Source organism: Pithys albifrons, chromosome 2 (genome assembly GCF_047495875.1).
Source record: "Pithys albifrons albifrons isolate INPA30051 chromosome 2, PitAlb_v1, whole genome shotgun sequence".
Taxonomy (NCBI): Eukaryota; Metazoa; Chordata; class Aves; order Passeriformes; family Thamnophilidae; genus Pithys; species Pithys albifrons.
In genome coordinates this window covers 61345742-61366677 of record NC_092459.1, presented here as the reverse complement: position 1 = coordinate 61366677, position 20936 = coordinate 61345742, and the positions used below count along the sequence as shown (strand labels likewise).

Here is a 20936-nt window from a genome sequence, read left to right as displayed (position 1 = left end):
TTCCTTGACATTATTTGCAGAGTAGCCCCTCAAAGAGTGATGTAGACATCACAGGGAGCTGAACTGAGTGGAAGGCAAGAACTTTTTAAAACCACTTTGGAAGTCAGGAAAGTGTGACAGACTTGAGAGGGTGTAGTTACATGTGCTTCAACAAGTCTAAGATCTCAATCGAGGACCTATTTTATCCTCCACATCTACAGTGTTGCTGCAGACACTCTGGTTTGAGAGCAGACTTGAGAGAACCAATGTTATGTTAGTTAAGACTGATTAGAGTTCATGTTAAAAAACCGAAGCAGAACAACAACAAAAACCACCAACCCAAACAAACAAAAAGCCCGATTCCCACAACTTTTTAAAAAGAACTGGGGTCTGAAAACACTCTAGCTTTTACTTGACCAAAATTTCATTTCCCTCCTCCTTCAATGTGGCTTATTTCATCACAGAAGAGACAAGTTTTCTGACAGCTAGATGTAGTTTTATGAAGTCTAGCAGAAAAGCAGGGGTATGTTAAGCCTGGTACACTTCCTGTTGCACAAGAGTGTTGCAACTTTGTAAAAGAGTTGCATAAATCAAGCAGTTATCAGGTCATTGTTTCTGAATTTCTCTTACAAGACAAAAAGTACACTTTTCTCATAAATTGAGTTAGAAAGCTTGTGGAAGTTATGACCCAAGTTCTTAGGGAAAGGAGAAAGGAAAGAAAGGAGGAAATATTAAGCTAAACTTCACAATTTTGACTTTTTTGAGTTCCAATAAAAAGAACAAAAAGTGTTTCAGCCTGTATTCTGAGAAATGTTCTGTAAACTTCATCCATAGCAAAACAAGGAAGAAACAAGAACCGAGGCATTATATTCACCATGGGAGACACCTTCCCCACTTCCTCAAACACATGAAGCATCAAATCTTAAGTCTGACTATTCCACCCACTAATGCATTCACCTCCAGAAAATGCCAGTGGCACACTCTCCTCCACTTGAATTCCTTTTACTTGTGGTCAGGAAGGCACATGACTACCTAGGAGATACTCCAGCCAGCTGCAGAGCCCAGTGTGTTGGTTCTCAGGACACTACAGTCCTCGTTGCAGAATAAACACTGCACAGGTCTGGTTTGAGTGGAGTTGCACTCAATATTCACAGGTTTCCACTGTTTTCCCACTCTTACCCCCTTATGCAGGACACAGTCCTCTACCAAAGCCTAAAACCCAAAGGCACTGCCAGAGGACTTTTTCCAGCTGACACCTAGGCCAAAAATCATCTTACAGTTTTTAAAAATAGCTGGCTTCTTTAACACTCCCACAGTAGTTCTGCAGTTCAAGCTGGGCCACTCCCCATACCTGTGAAAACCTGTTGCCTCCACAGGCTTAATCTGAATGTAAACTCCACCCGAGATAAGGACCTGGCTAAAAGGCTTGCACAGCAGAAGTGAAGAAAGGATGCCAGAAGAGTTGCAGCTAAACAGGGTCTTCATCTTTTCTGGTTTTGAGCTGCACACTTCTACCTTAATCTCTCTTGATATGCAAAAGTGCTCCCCAACAAGGTGTGAAATACGTATAAGAATTTTCAATCACAGGTTTTAAAACTGTAGCCATCAGATGTAAGGATCATGAGGTGATAGTGCACTACGGAGATAGGCTAAGTGCTACAACAATCGATCTTCAGAAAGCCTGAAGTACCTAGTAGGCAAGCTAAACCAGAAGTATCTGGAATCTGAAACATCTTGCCTTTTTCCATGTTCTCAGGATTTTGAACTTCTCAGCTAAAGGTCTAGAAAGTATTTTCTCTTCTGCCAGAGACATGGCCCTGACTTCTAACAGAAATAAACATTAGTTAATATATATGGGGTGAAAAAAAGTCCTAGTTGAATACTTGTCACAAGGAACACAGAACATACTTACAGTCTAATCTAAAACATTGCTTTTAAAACCCTGGCTTTTAGTCATTTGGATTTTTGTACCCTCAGAGATGAGATCTGATTTCTCTAATTTGGATTAACATGAAAGGGGCTGGGTGAAGAAGCTACCTTGATGCAAAGGTGATTAACAGTGAATGGAATCATAGAATTACAGAACGGACTGAGTTGGAAGGGACCTTAAAGACCACCTAGTTTCACGCCCTGCCATGGACAGGGACACCTTCCACCAGACAAGGTTGCTCACAGCCCCATCCAGCCTGGCCTGGAACATTTCCAAGAATGGGGCATCCACAGCTTCTCTGGGCAACCCGTGCCAATGCCTCACCACCCTCACAGTAAAGCATTTTTTCCTAATACCAAATATAAACCTACTCTTTCAGTTTAAATAATTCCCCCTTGTCCTGTTACTACATGCCCTTGTAAAGTCTCTCTCCATCTGTCTTGCAGGCTCCCTTCAGGTAATGGAAAGCCACAATTAGGTTACCCCAAAGCCTTCTCTTCTCCAGACCGAACAATCCCAAATCCCCCAACCCTTCCTCATAGCAGAGGTGCTCCACCCCTCTAATCATCTTGGTGGCCCTCCTCTGGTAGGTCAAATGCCAAATGCTGGTTCTATAAAAATGCAGGTTTCATATGCACTTCAACAGATTTCCAGACAAAGAATACTTGATGTTTATCACACATCAGTAACAATCAAAAGGAATTAATGTTAGATTTCATACACAAGTTACAATACTCTGTTTTGTACTGTGAAGTTCTGCAGTGATTAGAATTTTATTTCCTCCTTTCATGCCTTTCAAGAACCCACTAAAACTTTTTTTCTTGTTTGTTGGGAGTTTTGAGTTTTGTTGTTGATTTTTGGGGCTATTTTTTTTAGATGAGTTTGTGGGCTGTTTGTTTCGTTTTGGGTTTTTTGGGTTTTCTTCTTGATGCACAATTGCCATGAGGTGTAGGTAGTTAACTAGTGAACTGACTGAAACAAAACCTTAGGACCAACCAACGGACATTGTTTAGCCAGTACTGCCTACTTGAGTTGAAGCTCAACCCCCCTTTGCTATCAAGGCCAGCGAGTACAGGACGGGAAGTGCAAAGGAACTGCTGAAAAGCTTAAAATGTGTAACTGAAGTCTGTGTAGATCAGTTCTTAGTTTTCAGGTCTACAGCAGAAATGGCTGGAAGCTAGTATTTTCTTTTTTTATTTAATTCAGACCAGGATGTAAAATTTTTCTGCTGAAATCTGAACCTTGCTTCAGTTTTAGAACAATAAACTACTTAAGACAATAATAACAAAGTTTTACAAAGTTCATGTTGTTTATTTTAGTTGCCTTTATCTGACCTCCCTAGGTCCATCTGCAAACAGATCTGTATATTGTTAATTCAGCGGCAGGAAGAATATCAGTAGGGGAGCAGAGTCACGGCCACTCATGCCCTCCGCTTCCCTGGCAGTTCCTGAAGGCAGACTGTGCAAACCTGTGCCCTGTCCTGCTGCACAGGGGCTTCTTACAAGGCATGTTGCCTTTAAATGCTGTGTGGAGATCACAAACTCTTCTGGTTTTCCAGTGTTTTACAAACTCAAACACCTGTGCCAAGTGGCTCCCTCCAGTCCAGCTTCTGAATGAATGTAGCCATGCCAGTGCCTTCCTCGGCCATCTGAAGGCCTGATTCTGAAGGCTTTTATGCACAAGGAAAATATTTCAACTTTAGAACTGCAGAACTACATAAGAACTAAGTTGCATTTCAAAGCAAGAGATGCATTTTTACATGCTACCTATACTGTTCAAACATTTTAGTTCCCTTGTGACACTTCATCACCCAACATGCTAGGAAGACAGGTTTCACTGGCACCTAACATATTTCCAAGGGGATTTGCTTTTTTCTTTTACTGTGTTTGAATTTAGAGATCTTAGTTCAGATCAGGGGCCTTCGATTAGGAGGTAGAGGGAAGAAAGACAGATTTGGAATCCAGTCTTAAGAAAATACTATACTCTAAAATGTACTCCAGACTTACAAAACAAGAACCCATACCAATACTCCACTGACCTGGTCAAACAGCTGTTTGCCTGTAGTGTTTGGCTGGATGGCAAACTCCAGCTCTGCATCCATAGTAACAACTCGAACATTGATCTAAAGAGAAAAACAAAGAGCATTGGTTAAGATGTATCGAAAGTTATTTCTAGGTGTTAACACAGTACTCTGTGTACAACAGTCTCCATGCTTTGATGCACTACCATAATCTCTATAATACACACACTTAAGCCTCAATTAGAATAGTGTTATCACACCAGCAAACTTAATTGGGGCACTCATTTTGCTGACTTATCCAGATTGCTTTGCAGGTTTTCCTACTCAACACAGGATTGCACTGATCTTCTGGTTAAACAAGAGGGCATTTTAGACTTGACCCTTTCCAGGCCTAAACCTCTTGGACTGAGCTACTCTGAGTGCACAGTAGAGCTGCCTCAGGCCATCCCTTGGATTACGAAAGGCCCTAATGACTAAATTAAATTTAAGACTTATAATTTAACTTCCATTTATATTAGAGCTGGAATTAATCTGAGGTTTTAAAGGCAAAAGGCTGCAGATTATTCTTACAAAGCAATCAGCATTAACCTGATAAACGTTCATTCTTTCCTTCATAAAAATCTACTCAGCGCATAAAACCAGCAGTAACAGGTACTAAATGATACCACAGGGCAAGAGTTCACTAAGCTCTTGCTGTCAGTGAAGAAACAACATAACCAGATTTACAGCAATGGCAGTAGACTGCAAGACAGAGGTTACTACTGAATGCAGAAGGCAAGAGTGTTTAATGATTAGAAAAAGTCTATTAGCAGTTAATCGGGAGGCAAAGCAGCAACTAAGTCTGCAGGGAATAGCATAAGGACCAGTAAAATGGCAAAGCAGGGAAGGATTATCTCCAACTGTTCTGACTACAGGAGACTATATTGCTTGCAATATTGTACTGCTTCTCAAAAAAACAAACAAATAAAATAACACCCCACAAAACAAGTTTAAAAAACCCAAGCTTGGACGATCATGTAGTATAGTTCTACTAACAACTAGATTTGTAGCTTGGTATTTTAAAGGGAAGAAAAGAAAAAGTGGGCACATAAACACAAGGACAGACAAGTAAGCCACAGGCAGACAAGATTTCATTACAATTTCCCAACATTTTGCAGGTGTCATGTTGCAGAAAGCCAGAGCTAGCAGAGCCTGGTACATCTGAAGAAATGAGAACTAAGAGGCAGGAGAGGAACAGAATCACACTACAAAGCTTTGACCTTCAGCAGTTCCCAGCCACTTACTTATGTATATTTAAACTCTAAGAAAAATGTTGGGTGAAAAAATGTTACTGTGAGTAAAACAAGCTGCCTAGCCTAGTTTCAGTCAAATCTATTAGAAAATTTTGAACTCCTCTTACAGCCAGGCACTAAATGTCTAACCAGCTTTTTCTGGTTTAGTGACAGACCTGGCAATATTAGGTTAATAGTTGAACTTCATGACCTTAGAGATCTTTTCAAAATGAAACGATTTTATTAAAGCTCAAGTATCTTTTAGCCTTTATAGAGTTGTTTCTTTCTCCCAGATGACAGAGGACCATCTTACTTTTAAAAAGACAACTGAAGGCAGTTTCCAGACTGAACCAGAGAGGTGACTTAGTGCTCTTTTACTTTCAAGCTGTGTTTTTTAAGCAGTGTCCTTTAAATTACAACTTAAAAAAAATTCTCTAAATGCACTATGAAAGAACAAGCACGAAGGGAAAGGGAGCTCATGGAAAACCTAACTGTAGCATTTGGGATCCATAACAGAACATGGAATTATGCTTAATGTTTTCTTCCTATGCCTTAAGAACCAAGGGTTTCCCAAGCAGTATTTCCAGTGTAGAAACAGACAGGAAGTTCAGATATCAAATTCTCTGGAACAGCAAGGCTGCAATTCAAAGATGTGACCTTAAAAAACACCTGTTGCTTAATTCCTCTCAACAATAAATACCTAATCATATTCTAATCCCTTTCTACTCACTTCAAGAAAACATATGCTTGTAATCTTAAATTTTGTACTGGGCAAATTATTTGTACTTCTGGCTGAAACACCACAGCAGGTGTAAAATAAGTATCACTTTACAAGCTAAAGAACTTAAAAGGATATGCTCCCTACTCCTTACCAGAAAACCTGAGCACAGAATTCCAGCTAGTACCAGCATGTCTTTTCCTCTATTTCTCCTTGGTTATCTGGTAGTAAAAAAGGTTAACCTTCCAAGTCTAGAGGGAGTATCTTGCATTACTAAAACCCCAAAGACTCTTCTGGATATAGGCCCTTTTCTGAAGGATCAGCTACATAGCAAGTTATTTAGTGCTAAAGCCATTTAGCCACTACATATTTTAAGACTTGTTTTAGTATTAAGGCCCAAAATTGTAATAATCTGCTTTCCCACTTCAATCATGTAAAGCCAGAAGCATGCAGGAACATGACTTGGTTATCCAAAAGGCTTTCAAGGACACTTGGGGCATGTGGTAAAAGTTAACTTCTCTGTTCTTAAAGGGCTGCATAACCAACAGGACAAATGGGAATTCTCTGGTGCACTCTCAGACAAACTTAGCCACAGGACAGGCAGAGCATGAAGAGACAGCATCTGTCCCTTCCTAAATTGATGACTGCCTGGGAAAATTCTTCGAGTCTCTTTCCTGCCATATTAAGTCCTCTTGCTTCTCATCTTTCCAAACCTTAGCCTTGATTTCAAGAAGAATGTAATGGTTTTAAAATGTTTCTAAATGGGTGTCCCACAACCACTCCACACAAGTTTTTAGCCATAGAGAAGCTGGTACTAAGCGGGCAAACAGCCTAACCCACTTGTAACCCTGGTTTAGACAGTCTGAAGAAATTGTGATGCCTGTTACACTGAGCGACAACCACTTTCGCATTCATTCAGCTCAGACCACATGAAACTGCCCATGGCGCCAAGAAGATTAAATCAACACCCAAGGTGCTCACCCATTCAAGGTGTTGTTGGGGAGGAAAGCAGGAAACAACTCTTAACTAACCTAGGTAGGAACCCAAGATGACACTGCCTCTTCAATCCCTTCCTCTCACAAACACCCAGTTTCAAAGTGTGTTGGACACTGTGCATGGACATGTAGAGTTTTGGGGTTTTCTTAAGTCTGACTCCTGAGCCCGTTGGTCCAGAATCCGCCAGAATCTGGTTGCAGGCAACATGGTATCTTTGAACTTAACCACCCGTCTCCTGATATTGCAGCTCCCCTGAAAAACACCCTACACTGAAGGGGGGAAAGGATAGCAGAACAGAAAAAAACCCCCACGGCTCTATACACACTAAGCCATCATGATTATTTTGCACCCCTGATGCATGTGATCACTTGCATAATAAATAGTTTAGTGAAACCATTAAGTTGTGCAAGTCATTTAAAAGACCATACCATTTATTTTCAGCGAATACATAATATAAAGAGCAGTAAGTACCAACTTTTACCCACATACACAGGATAAACTGGTACTTAAGCGTGTTGCTTATCATTATCATTAGGCAGTTCTAAATGCCTCAGACAATTCTCAGGAATGTTTTCTTCCTCGTTCTAAGGAGGGATAAAGACCAGTCTTAAATAGCAGGTTTGCAAGTGCAAATGCTAGTGACTTATCCTTCCAAGTGGTGGCAACTAGCAGTATCCCAGTGGAGCCCCTAGCCAGATGTGCCTTCTTTCTTCAGTAAGCACATCAACCACATTTTAAGTGTCGTACCTGGACAGTACATACTATTAAAAGCAGCATGCAGGGCTGTTAAGCTTTCTTGGACATACATAAACTGATGGTATGCATATGGACATGCTTGTGCTGCAGGAATATGAAAACAAATAAGAGAATGCAGTGTTATTAGTGATACTACTAAGAAAGCAGTAGTATCCTCACTTCTGCAGGTCTGCTCATCCACCCTACAAGCAACAACTATTATTGGAATAAATAACAGACAAGCTTCTTGGCCCGGGCCACAATGCATCTGCTTGGACAAAGTAATCTCATTTTGACCTTAGCAACCAGAGCTGCTCGTAGACATGCATAGTGATTAAGTATCTGGTAATAGGAAAAACAACTTCATGTAGCAGCATCAAAAGGGCACTGAAACTGCTCTCTATTCTTCCACATTCCATTCAGTAGTGTTCACTGGTTCCAGGTCCAATAACAAAGAAAGATACTGTGCTAACTGATGCAGTAACTGTAATCCCAGCTCCTGGAAACGATTTTGGGAAAATTTTCAACTTTGGCTAGGGAAAAAATTCCTAAAGGCTCCAGAACTCAGAGTTGACCTGCTAACACTTCAGTGTTTGCATTCCTGTCCTTCACAAGTAGAGAAGACAACTCTGAGAGTGTCATGTAGCATGAATAACCCAAGCAACTGCAGAAATATTAGTTCAATTTATTATACTGGTTTTTCGTATTTATGAACACCAACATGTCAAGAACACAGCTGAAGCCAATTCTGTTTCTTCACTGACAGAGTAACCTACCTGATGGATCTAACCTCATCTATTAACATATTTTATGTGAACCCATGTGACACAGACAAGGCATACAACAAATCAGCCATGTGAAATTATAGCCAAACAAGTTGTGCATCTACATTCTCCACAGCATTGTTCAAAGCAGGAGACAATGGCATTAACAGCACAAACAAATGATCAATTCTATTCACTAGTACAGGATTGCCAAAGCACAGATTCCCTTCCAGCTGGGCTCAGCACCTTCATCTTGCTGGAACTACTGCAGGGACATGTATTCTGACCTTTCTGCGTCTAGCCAAGGTCTTGAAAATGGGATGTGATTGTGGTGGGATTGAGGGAGCAAGAAAACGAAGTTAAGTATTCTCATGGTCCCTGGAAGACAGAGTGCACTTACAAGTTCACAAACAGCATTTAGCTAAGAATAAATAAGAAACTCATTTGGAGGACAGGACTGGAATTCAAAGATCTTGGTAGATCTGAAAAATTGTTACAGATATTACACTTGGAGAGGTGAGCATGGACAAGAGGAGGAGATGAACAAATTACAGTCTTGCAAACAATGGGTCTACAGCAGGACTACAGACAAGGATGTGGTCTATTATAATCCCCAGAAAAACACCACATTTCCTGGTGTGATGCTATTACAAAGAAGGAAAAATTACATTCTTGAGTGTATTTGTCACCGGAAGCATTACAAAAGGTGCCTATTCTGTTCTGCCTGCCTGATGACTTGCTAGTCGGCATGCTGTCACCCATATTTGAATGCTTCTTTGGGAAGGGGACAAGTTAATCAAAGAAAGTGCACTAATCTGCAGGTCAGGTGTTTCTGGGTTGAATGTGGGTTGGGTTTTTTTATGTTTGGGGTTTTTTTTGTTTGTGTGGGTTTTATTTGTTTCAGTTTGGATTTGATTTTTTAAGCATGTTACTGATCTCTTCCAAATGGGACCTGTCTAAAGCATGATGTGTTTACAGCAAGATGGTAACTTTTAGGCCCACACAGACAAAAACAGCACACCCTCCCCCACCCCCTCCAAGAGAATAAAACAAAAACAAGAAAAAAACCCAAACACAAACCCCCATCCTCTTATTGCAAGGTGGGTAACATGAAAAGAGGCAATAATTGCTGGAGTGGTGAGGTATTAGGCTGATATATATATAAATATATATATATATATATATATACATATATATAGGATGCTATATATATTAGGATGCTAGGTTAGGACCCCAACCCTAACCCACTTCCATGCAGCCTTAAGACACAGGTTCGAGTCCTCCCCAGTGCTGCATTTTTATCATTTAAGGGCTCTCCCAGAAGCTAAAACAAGAAGCAAATGACTGACCCACCATTTATTTTCTGGTGACCATGAGAATGGGAAAGCGATGTACATTAAAACACTGAAGAAAGCCTTCACATGCTCCCCCTCTGCTCCCATGGCAGAATCTTTTGTACAACACCTCAAGTTTCAGAGCGGGCAGTGGCAGCACAGCACAACAGTTGTGAGCCTTCCCTTGCACACTGCAGAACACAGTTTGCTGACAAGGAAGAAAACAGCCTCATCAGTTCACAAAACATGAATAGGGGGCAGCCACATTGGCATCCCCTTGGCTGATGAGGAAAGCTCATTGCACCCATCTGAGTGACCCAGTTTCTCAGCATACCGTGCTAAATCAAAAGGACCTGGCTGTGAACCCAAGGATGTGTTCCATTTCAGATCTCATTGTGTTAAACATTGCTTCCTCATTGCAAATAAATAGGAACATTAAGTCACATTCCAATGGAATTCCTCCGAGTCTATGAAGCAGTTAGGTATTGCTGAATTTACAACAGGTAAAATTAGAGCTGAGTAGGCTGGTCTTTGTTCCTTAAAACCTTGCTCACCTTCCCAGAAGAGGGACAAATATCACTGAGGGTAAATACAGTTGTATATAATAATCTGTAAGTTAGTAGTTACTTTAAAATTGTCCAGCATGATTGTTAGCCTTAACTACTAGTCAACTTTAATGCAAAAGCTTGTACAATCATATTTTTGAGGGAACTAATCCTCAGTATTTAAGGAGCAATAACTATATTGGGTACACTTAACTGAAATTTTTTAAGTTTACTCAAGGCAACAACAGGCCAGGTATTTGCTGCTCTCATGTACAGTGAAAAAGATTAGTAACAGCTTCTGTAGCAGTTGTTCTGAAGAGATGTAAAGTACTTTGAGGGGAAGCCAAGCATAATTTTGAAGTAAAATCTGAAAGCCAGACTTCTGGATGAAGTGGAATGGGGGGACTGATGTGAGAAGGAAAACCCTGACTACCCAGATCTGGGGAGACATCCAGAAATTCCAGTTCCAACAAAGCTGGTTGAATTTTCAGAATAAACACCCTCTCCCTGCTGGCACACACAAAGGGGTCACAAGAAACCCAAAAGAAGAGTTTGGTTTTGCAGCCAGGTCCCTTAACTCTTCTTTGTAAGACAGCATGAAGCCTTCCTTACAATTAAACATGAAGATAATACGAGAATGCAAATTCAAATTTTTTTTTACGTTTAGATGTGCAGAAGATGCCATACTAAATTACACACCTATCTCAGTTCCCTTAAGGAAAGCCTGATATCTCTTTGTCAGCATGTAATAACTGCATAGCAGGCATCTGCATGAAAAGTAAAGAAGCAGCCATGGCTGTAATTCAGTTCTTTATCTTGGGTCATGTAATAATGCTCTGCATGCTACAAGATCATGAATATTTCATGTAGGTGTGGCTAGTGCAGGTGATTCTGCATCTCTGGCAGCCCTGGCTCCCAAATTTCTAGGCCACAGCCAGGCTTCCAGCATTCTCCACCTCCGGTCAGCTCTGTACAGTTAACATTAGTTGCTCAGTGAAACAGTAAAACCAAATAAGTACTATTCCCAGAGAAAATCTTCACTGAAGTTTCCCCCAGCTCCTTCCTAACAAGCTGCATCATTCTGTCTAGAGTTAGGAAGAAGCTGAGAAACAGAGACATAGGTCTTTTAAAAACTTTAAAATTTACATTTCTTTAAAATGTAAAATTACCTAAGACAGCCCTATGTTCTGGCAAGATAAAGCAGTGTAAGTCTGAAAGGCCCCAGGATACTGCCCTTGAACAAAGCCCCATGCCCTTCATGTGCCCAGGTGTTTTTCATGCAAAACACTTGCCCTCACTCTATGTGAGAGATGTAAGGAATGGTTTACTTTGAACATAGAGGACATTAGGAAGAGGCAGGAGTGTTTTTGCTGTTTCACTGAAATACATTAACATTCACTTGAAAGACTCTCTGATGCTGTGTAACTGCTAGCATTTTCAGAGTATCTATGTACGAGCAGCAGTCTGTTCTTTAAAGAAGGACAACTGGCTCAACATAGTACCACTGCCTGGATGTGCCATTTGCCCTCAATGGATGTTAGGACAGATTTAGGAACACAGACTGCAGCAACAATAAGTCCTTTGTACATAAAGGATAAATACAGGGGAAGCTGGGGGCCACTGCATCAAACTGCTTCATACACAGAGTGTTTTATCATGACAGCCGTTGCATCTAATTAAACAATGAAGTTGTGAGACTAAGACTTTACACATGAAGTTTAAAGCAAGCCCCACAACCAATCCTCAAATAAGCTTTATCCCAAGAAGTTGCTCAGAATCCAGAACGAATCAGATCTTTTGCTGTCTTCATCAGAAACATCAGCATGGGGCCAAGGGATAGAGGTTTGAGATCTCAAGTTTTAATATAATTTCAGAGTCTTCTAAACAATTTAGTATCTCCAATATTCATATGTCAGTTACATAAGGCAATATCATCCTTCTGCAATCCCCTCAATGGAAAATAAAAAATAACTTAAGTGTCTTATAGTCTTGATCCAGAACACAAACACCATTTCCCATCTCTGCTTTGCTTCTTCACTTGGAAGTGACAGGCAGGCAATTTCTGCAAAAGCTGAACTTCACAGTACCAAGTCACAACAAGCAGGGACAAGGTCTGAAGGCACAAATAATCTAAATAAAAGCTGTAATAGCCCCAGAGTTTCCCCTGAATCTGAACATCAGTACTGGTGCCTTTTAGTCCAACAGAGATATATGTTCTAGAGGGTGATGTGCATGGAAAACCCTGAGCCATTACAAATAGTCAAATGTTGCCTGGTCTCCAGGTGAGTAGTCATCAGACAACATGGCCTGTCAGGGTACAGCTCTCAGCACTTCTAACAGACAGCGTACGAATAGTGAGAGCATGAGATGTGGTGGTTGTACTTCCAGGGTGGAAGAGCAGCACATTGCATTGAAGCAGGGTGGGCTGTGTGAACACAAGGAGCATCTATGACTTAACTCTCTCACAGGACTATGACCTGAGAGTTCAAGGCATCCAAGAAACAATTGACTGTACTCTTTCCAGATGGAGACATTATAGATGCAAAGCAGTATTTTCATCAGATGTGAACTGGAAGAATTCCAAGGATGTTCAAGTAATTACCATGCAAGCTTCAACTAAGCTAGCTAGGACTTCTCAGGTTGGAAGAAAATTAACTGAGGCTGATGTAGGAGCATATAAATTCATGAGTTAAATGAAAAGGGTAGACAACGAACATATGTTCATTGCTCTACCAACAGAATAACTACAGGGCATCAACACTATGAACAAGGAAAAAAAAAATTCAATAGCACTTTAGCAAGGAATTCTGTAGATAACTTTCCAGACAACATGAAGGTTATCTAGGACAGCCTTTGTTAAAGCATACTGTGAATGCTGGAGCTCACATGGTTTCAAGGGGAGAGTGGACAAGTTCACAGAAATCCATTTAGTAACTCATTATATGGGATCTTTCAATGTCTAATACTTCAGAAGAAAGCAATGGTGCGTATCTTTGAAATACTCTTCCTCAGGCATCAGCTTTTGGACAACATCAGAGGTGTACTACTAGGCTACAGGGGCTTTCTGCCTGACCTGCAAGGCCAGCCACGTTTCTATAGACATCAAAGTACAGAAGGAAAAAGAACTCTGTTTACTTAGGGAGAAATAGCAGTCTAACAAGTCCGCACAAGGCCCAGGAATGACGTATGTTCATTTTGTCTTCTAGATACAAATCCATTTGTCAGAGAGGGATTTTTATTTTTTTTTATATCCCAGCCTTCTGTTTTACCTGTTTCATAGCAGCTTCTTTCACCTTAACTCATGGACCTCAGTGGAATGCATTAGTGGCATTAGTGAAATTTGTGAGTGGGATTATGTGATGTGATCACCTCTGATAGCTTGATAACCTGATCTATGTGAAATACACTACAACGTTTCCACTTCCAAGGAGGTACTTCAAACAGTATGCAACAGGTACTATTTGCTCCCAGATAAAGGTTGGGCACTGGAGTCCTGAATGTCACCTAAACACAAAGATATTGCTCTTGAGGAGTTACAGATCATAAAGGAAAAGTGATTGCAAGGGTCAGCAAAATATCCCTTCCTAGTCCCTGTAACAGTTTAAGGGCTTCTGAGATGCCAACTCTTCACAGGCCACTCACCATATAGAAGTGTGATGGTGAACAAATATGCACCAGTGGTTCCCAAAGTCCCTGAGCATGGTGGGAGTAGAAAAAGTACCTTTCAAGACTTTGTCTGCACAGCTGTGTCAGTTGTTAAGGAGGAAAAATTATTCTGTCCCATACTGAGATCACCAAATATCAATTGTGCAAATCCAACCGCCAATTCACACCACAGTTTGTGCAGCAGGAACTGTGCACAATCACTCACCTCTACAAAGAAAGAGTTAAGCAAGCTAAGTGTATTCAGCTAGGTATTAAAGAATAACTTCAGCTGCCACAAATAACTCTGAAGCCCAGACCTTACAATACAGATTTTGAAGTTACCTACTGGGCTACACAGGCTATATTCAGGCACCTGAGTACCAAGGCGAAATTCTTTATTCCCTAATCCTTCAGGTAGCAGGCAGCCTGTAGACCTGCTCTAGGCAAGTGCAGACTGCTGGTCTCCTGGTAGAACTGAGCTGCCCTGGGACCAGTTTATAAGCCTACTCAAGATTGTTCAAGTGAACATCCATCCACTCATATCCCCAGAAAACCTTCTCACACACATTACACAGAGGATAGAACAACTAAAGCAAACATGAACATTTCCATGCAAGAACAAGGGAGGATGAGATGATGGCAGTGACACTTCTGAGTTTTACACAACAGCTACAGCACTTGCTCATGACAGTGAGAGGGAAAACTAAATGCACACAAACGTGCTCTCAAACAGGGCAATCCCAGACTCCCTCCTAAAAGGTAGCAGAAGGCTACAGGCTTTGTATAGGGGTGTCAGTACCTCTTCCGCTGACCCTACAGAGTAACTAGCCAAATACAAGTCCATGATCATCAAGCAACAGTTTTTCTTGCTTACTCAATTAGAAGAATCCTTCATGTTAATTCTTAGACTCGGGACTCTTACTTTAATTGACAGCTGTTAGTATCAGGTGTTGATCAGCCCCAGCTGAGCACATGGCTGCTACTCATGCTTTCTCAAGCTGAGAGCAGGTGCAGAGAAGGCAGGTGAATTTCCCCCACAATGGAGTAGGAACTAGAAACAAGATCTGGATCTGAACAGATGAGCAATATGGAAACAATATGATTAGCTGTTACACTGAGCTAAACCCTGTTTCCACCCTTACATAGCAAAAATATTTCTCTCTCCTAGGTTATGGATCCCATATACTGCTCGGTAAAAGCCAGAAACTTTAGTTGCTTCTGCAAGGAGCTGTATTCTCAGCTCACAGGCTAAATGTTATCTCTGGCAGAAACCAGGCTCCAAAGCAAGCACACAACGCAGCTAAAGTACATTACTTAACACAGTGTGCAGCTTGGTTCAGTGATCTTGGGCAGCACTGCCTTCTATCAAGGTCAATCGAGTGATTATGGGATTTACAGTGCTCATAAAGCTCTTTGGGCACAGTGTGCCAAACAAGAACGACACTGATGTGGAAATCTTCAGTGGTCATCAAGAAGTCTTATTCTCAAAAAGTCCTGACATACCACAGCTTTTTTCACGGACAGGGGAAGATGTTCATGTGGGCGGAGGGAGGGAGCAGAACAGAAAGGCTAATCTCTCCCCCTCTGCCCTTTAAGAAGGCTAAGAAATTCTTTAAGTAGTGACTAACATAACAGTTAACACCCTTGATTTCTCTGCAGCAACAAACAATCCAGAACAAACTGCCCTCGGAAATGCTTACTCAGATCATGCAGTGAATAAGGTTTTTGACTAAACTGTGAACTCATAACTTTAGTCATCTATAAACTACTCCCTAAATTTACTACTCAGAATCCTCCAGCTTTCTTTTGCAGCAATGAGTGGGAGTTCTTACATTTGGCAAATGGAAGCTTCCTTAGGTTTCCTTTTTGAACCAAAATGAGTATCAATCTCCTGATGTCAAGTAAACCATACACGGTATCACCCCATGTACTGCAATTGGTGCTTACAAGTGTAGTATTTTATTCTTGACTAAATCTATAGCTATCCATAAACTAACGAATGTTTTAATTAATTATGAGCACTTAAGGATATGAAAAAGTATTTTTACTTCAATCCACCTACAGCAATCTGCTGTGAAGAGCTCTGAGATAAAACCACCATGTGTAGTTAGAAGACACAGTCAAGAATAAACCCAGAAGACCCACGAACAATCATTACTGTTAATTGTTTTCATTTAGAAATAAACTCCTTTCACTACACTCATATAGTTTTTTAGGCTGGCTTATTGAAAACTTGTTGAATTTTAATGCCATAATCTGTTCACAGACAGATAAAGGATTGGCAGAAGACTTGCATGCTATCTTCAATTCCTTTTTTAGAATACATGTATATTCAGCATCAAACAGGTACGGAGCGCTTGCCTAACCACTTAATGTCCAGTACACACTAGCACATTATTAACAACACAGAGCTGGGGAAAACCTTTTAAGACACCAGTTCCAGCTCCCCACTCCTACAGGCCACAGCATCAAACTGTCCTTGCCAAATTTTATCTTAAGGAATGTTAGGTCTTGGAATAGTCTTCTAATATGATCTGCAAGGAAGGAGAAAAAAAAATCCTACCCACCCACAAAAACCCTCACCACATACACTGAACTGCTCTAAAGTTTTAAATTCTCAAACCACACATTCTGCTTACAGCAATTCCTCCTCCTCTTTGGTCTTTAAACTCCTGTGAAGGAAGAGGTAACTCCCTGAATTCTACCAGGCCACACTAGCCAAGCATCCTCTTATCATGAGGTGATCTTCTGCCCCTGGTCATCCCAAAGCCCTTCTCGAGGTTCTGCTTTGAAGTTCTCTCCTGGACACAGATAAGTGCAACCTACACCCACTGAAAGATCTCACTAGCACCTTCTATTAATGCTTTCTATTAGAGAAACCCTATGCATTGCAGATTACATAGACAATAGCACTGTCATTCATTCCACCACTCACTAACCCATCTCCTTCTATCCTATTTAATGAGGCACCTTCTCTCCCCATCCCTCCAAGTATAACTATTGCAGGGGGACTTTATTACTCCTGTCCTTCAATCCCCTTTATATGTTGCCCCTCCCTCTGCATCAATAATACCTCCCCTTCAACAGCACGCCATTACCAGATTTCATCACTGTGCTCAGCTTTATGACCACTGGCCATTAATGAAGGTATTAAGAAAGCAAGGTGTCTCTGGATATTGTTCACTTGTATTTTCTCTTTAGCACCAGAAACTGTTAGACTGTATTTTCTGTTGTTTTCTCTTAATATAGTTTTATATACGTCCACACAGATATTAGAAGTTCTTGTCTGACACTACATCAATCAAACGATCTGTTGCAAGGCTGGCTCAATTTCTTGTGAAGCTTTAAGGGTTTTTTCCCCAAGAGGAACCAAAAAATCAAAAACAAAGCTAAAAAACCCACATCCACCTTCAATAAAATAACCAAGAATGCTGGTAGGTCAGATCAAATTAACAGCTCTATAGACCAAAGATCACATTTCCTTCCCTTTCAGTAAGTACTGTTCATTAGCCTGCAGCCATGCTGTTCTAACCACAATTTATTACATTGGTTTGTTTTGCTAAAGAATATAATTCACTTAAAACACCATCCAATCAATGAGTCAAACAGAAATAAACTAGCACCATGAATCTAGGAAAAATGCAGCGAGCACAGACACTCTAGTAATGAAAAGATGCAAGGTTAAGCAAGTAAGTTTATTTAGCATTTCACTTGTTTCCCGATAACACAAAAGACATGGACAAGATGGCATCTCTTGCATTTCCTTACGTATTAATTCCTGTAAAGTTTGATGAACCTTTGTACAGACTAGGTGGAAATCATGCATCTGAACTGCTTATGAACTACACGCCATAAACCCCTATGAACTGGGTAAAGTTATATATTTATAGCTTACCTTGGAAAGATTTTGTTACTTTGTAACTGTTACACAAGCAGAATGCCTGTGTTAAATTATATATTAACACGTGTCTATATTAACAAATATACTTATTTCAGAATTATTTTCAGGACTGTTACTAAAATTTATTTTGAGCAAGATAAGCATGTACCAGGTACAACTAATTGCAACCAAACATTACCATAAAGTTGGGAATACAGTTGGCTTTCTAGTACTTTGGTACTAAATTAAAATATAAAACTACTATTGTTCTAGTGTTAATGGACTTGACATTTGTTCACTGAGGAACAGTAACTTAAAAATGTGATCTGTAAGCTCTGTGCATGCATGCATAATTTTTGTTAAGAAAAATACTTTCATATAAAAGTTTAGCTTCCTGGGTTTGGGGGGTGGAGGGGAGAAGAGGAGGTGCTACCAAAGTTTTGGTTTCTGCCATCTTAACCTTTACTTGTAAACAAGTGATGACCAGTGTGTCAGACTTCACACACAGCAGTGTGAAGTCTGCCAAGCAACATCATATTTACATATACCATGTAGACAAGACACATGCAAACAAGCACAGCTAATAAATATTTAGCACCCATGTCAAATACCCATCAGAAACTAAAACTGCTTCCCTGTTCCTCCCAAGAGGTCATGCTATCATTCCTCACCCATGCTAAAGGCTGTTGTCACATTTGTCCTGCCTCTGGAGTGACAGCTTTACATCCTCTCTTCATACTAACTGACACAAATCCTGTTTAGCTGTATTAAGATCAAATGAGCTGAGTTGGGGAGGATCCAAATCCAGTCTCAGTCTGAAGCAGTCAGACCAAACAGTGTTTTACTAAAATAACCTCTGCAAAATTCCTCCTTTTTGTTTACAGTAAGGTGATAGTTAGCCCTACTGAACAGCCGATTAAATAGTAAGAATAAAAAGCTCATATTGTACAAACTATTGATATAGTTTTGTCCTTTTATCTCAGCCAGGAGGTCATGTCTCAGAAATCATTAAGACTACCACTGCCTTCCCCAGTGGAAGGTGGTTTACACCATCCACCTTTGTTATTCACTGGCTAGTCTGCCAAGAAACAAAGAAAAATCACCATCTATGAGGGAATACAAACATAGCCATGCTAAGCAAAAAGACAAATACAGCTGTATTATTTTTTAAGAGTTTTTCTACACCTATCCATGGCTTCCAGCGCGACTTAGTCCTAAACCAGGATTTCAGATTATTCTAACCAGGATATTTCAAGAAAGCATTCTGTAATTAGCAAACATCTAACAGGGCAGAGAGAGATTATTCACACACAACCTTTCATATCAATGCTTTTTAAATTATATATTTGCTTCCCCACTTCCAGAAGGGTTCTTTCAGTCTACGTTATTATATTCAACAATATTTCACCTCCCACTGATGAAATACACACAGGGAGACTGAAAATTATGACTGCTCAAAGGGACTGAACACCATTTGGTGTGGGGTTTTTTGTTTGCTTTTTTTAATAGGTTTACAGAAACTGCAATGTAAGTTAATCTAAATACTTTAAGAAAAAAAAGGAAAAAGTTCAACTTCAGTGTTATGGTGGTAAAACATCAATTGCTTATTACCATAAAGATAAGCCTGTTTACTCCTATTTCATTTATGTGAGCTAATACATAAGTCCTTCACTGCACTTTAAGAAATATTGCCTCTATTGAAAATAGACAGCAAGAACAATCTGTTCTGACTATGCTCTTCACAGTTCAAAAAGTGCGTCTGCTCCAATGACGGCTCAAAGCTCCGCACTCGGCAGTTACTCCCCACGGGAATTACCGTTTCTAACTGGCACAGCACCAGCAGACTTTCAAATAAAACAAGCAAAAAACTGACTCGAAGGTCGGAGGGGGGAGGCGGTGAGCAGGTGGTGGTGGCAACAGAAAGGAGGGTTGATAAAGACAAGTTCGTTTAATTAAAAAAAAAAAGAGACAGAAAAGAAGAAACAGGAATTTAATAGTGACTGGGAAAGGTCACTATGGAGAACAGTTTTAAGAGTCTCGGGCATTCAGTTTTTAAATAACAAAAAGAGGGAACGAGGTTTCTCCTGTCCGTACAAACGCACACACGTTTCCTGTAGAGAAATGCACAGGCCACGCGCATACTAAATGGAGCCAGCGCAGTTTTGCTACCTCTGGTGAACCGGGAGCGCGATGAAAGCTCCTCTTTTGCGAGCTGCCCGGGAGCTCTGTGCGCGCCCAGCACAGCAGCGCTACGGGGGACGGCGCCATCCGCCGCCCTCTCTGTCGAGCACGGCTCCCGAGGCTCCATATGCCACCCCGATCCCGGCGGCAGGACGGCCAGGCACCCTCCGTCCTGCCCGCGGCGCCCAAGCAGCCGCGCCGGTGACTCCTCCTGCCGAGTGCGAGCAGCCGCTGATGTGGCCGCGCAGCGCCGTGCCCGCCGCTCCCTCCTGGCGCCGCGGAGAACTTCTGCCCGCGCTCCGGCCGAAACGCCCCGTCCCGGGACCGGGAGCAGGGACCGGGACTCAGCCCTTCCAGCCCGGCCAAAGCCCACGCCACGATCCCAGGAGGCGCCCGCCCCGCCCGGGCTCGGGCTCGGGCAGCTCCTGATGGGCGGGCGGGCCCCAACGCGGCCCCGAGGGGCACCTCCCGCCCGCTCCCCGCGCCCCACTCACCGGCTTCGGCATTTTGGGGGCTGCTGGTGCTGCTCCTACCCCCGAGACAAACGTTCATGCAGCGACTGCCTCGCCTCAGCCGAGCGCCCCGCGCGGAGGAGGAGGAAGAGGAGGAGGCGGAGGTGGAAGGAGCCGCTCCCGGCCACGGCGGCAGCGTAGCCCGCGAGTGCGGCGGCGGCGCCCGGCGGCGGATTAAGTACGGCAGGTGGGGCCCGGCGGTGACTCACCGCCGCCGGCCATTGCCCGCCGCTCCCCCCGGCGCCGCACGGCCTTGCCCAGCCGCCGGGCACCGCCGCCGCCGCCCTCGCTGCGACGGGCACGGGGGGCACCGCGCTCTGCAGCCTCCAGCGCCCCCCGACCCCGGGGCATGAGGGCGGACAACAGGTGTCGGGGGGCGGCGCTGCCCCGACAGCCCCCAGGGCTCGGCCGAGCCTCTCTGTGCCG

At 42.0% G+C, this 20936-nt stretch overlaps 1 protein-coding gene across 2 annotated transcripts in view; it reads right to left on the bottom strand.

Annotated features, from left to right (window-relative positions):
* Positions 1-20676, bottom strand: part of EZR (ezrin) — a 35717-nt gene extending 15041 nt beyond the window's left edge. The window contains exons 1-2 of one of the 2 annotated variants that reach the window (XM_071549236.1): positions 20493-20676; positions 3948-4031 (exon numbers count right to left, since the gene is read on the bottom strand). In XM_071549236.1, the coding sequence (XP_071405337.1) occupies positions 3948-4031; positions 20493-20504 (96 nt within the window). In that variant the 5' untranslated portion in view covers positions 20505-20676. Of the gene's footprint in view, positions 1-3947; positions 4032-19986; positions 20355-20492 lie in introns of those variants that run through there. The other variant, XM_071549235.1, reaches the window with a different exon arrangement.
* Between the last annotated feature and the right edge of the window lie 260 nt (positions 20677-20936).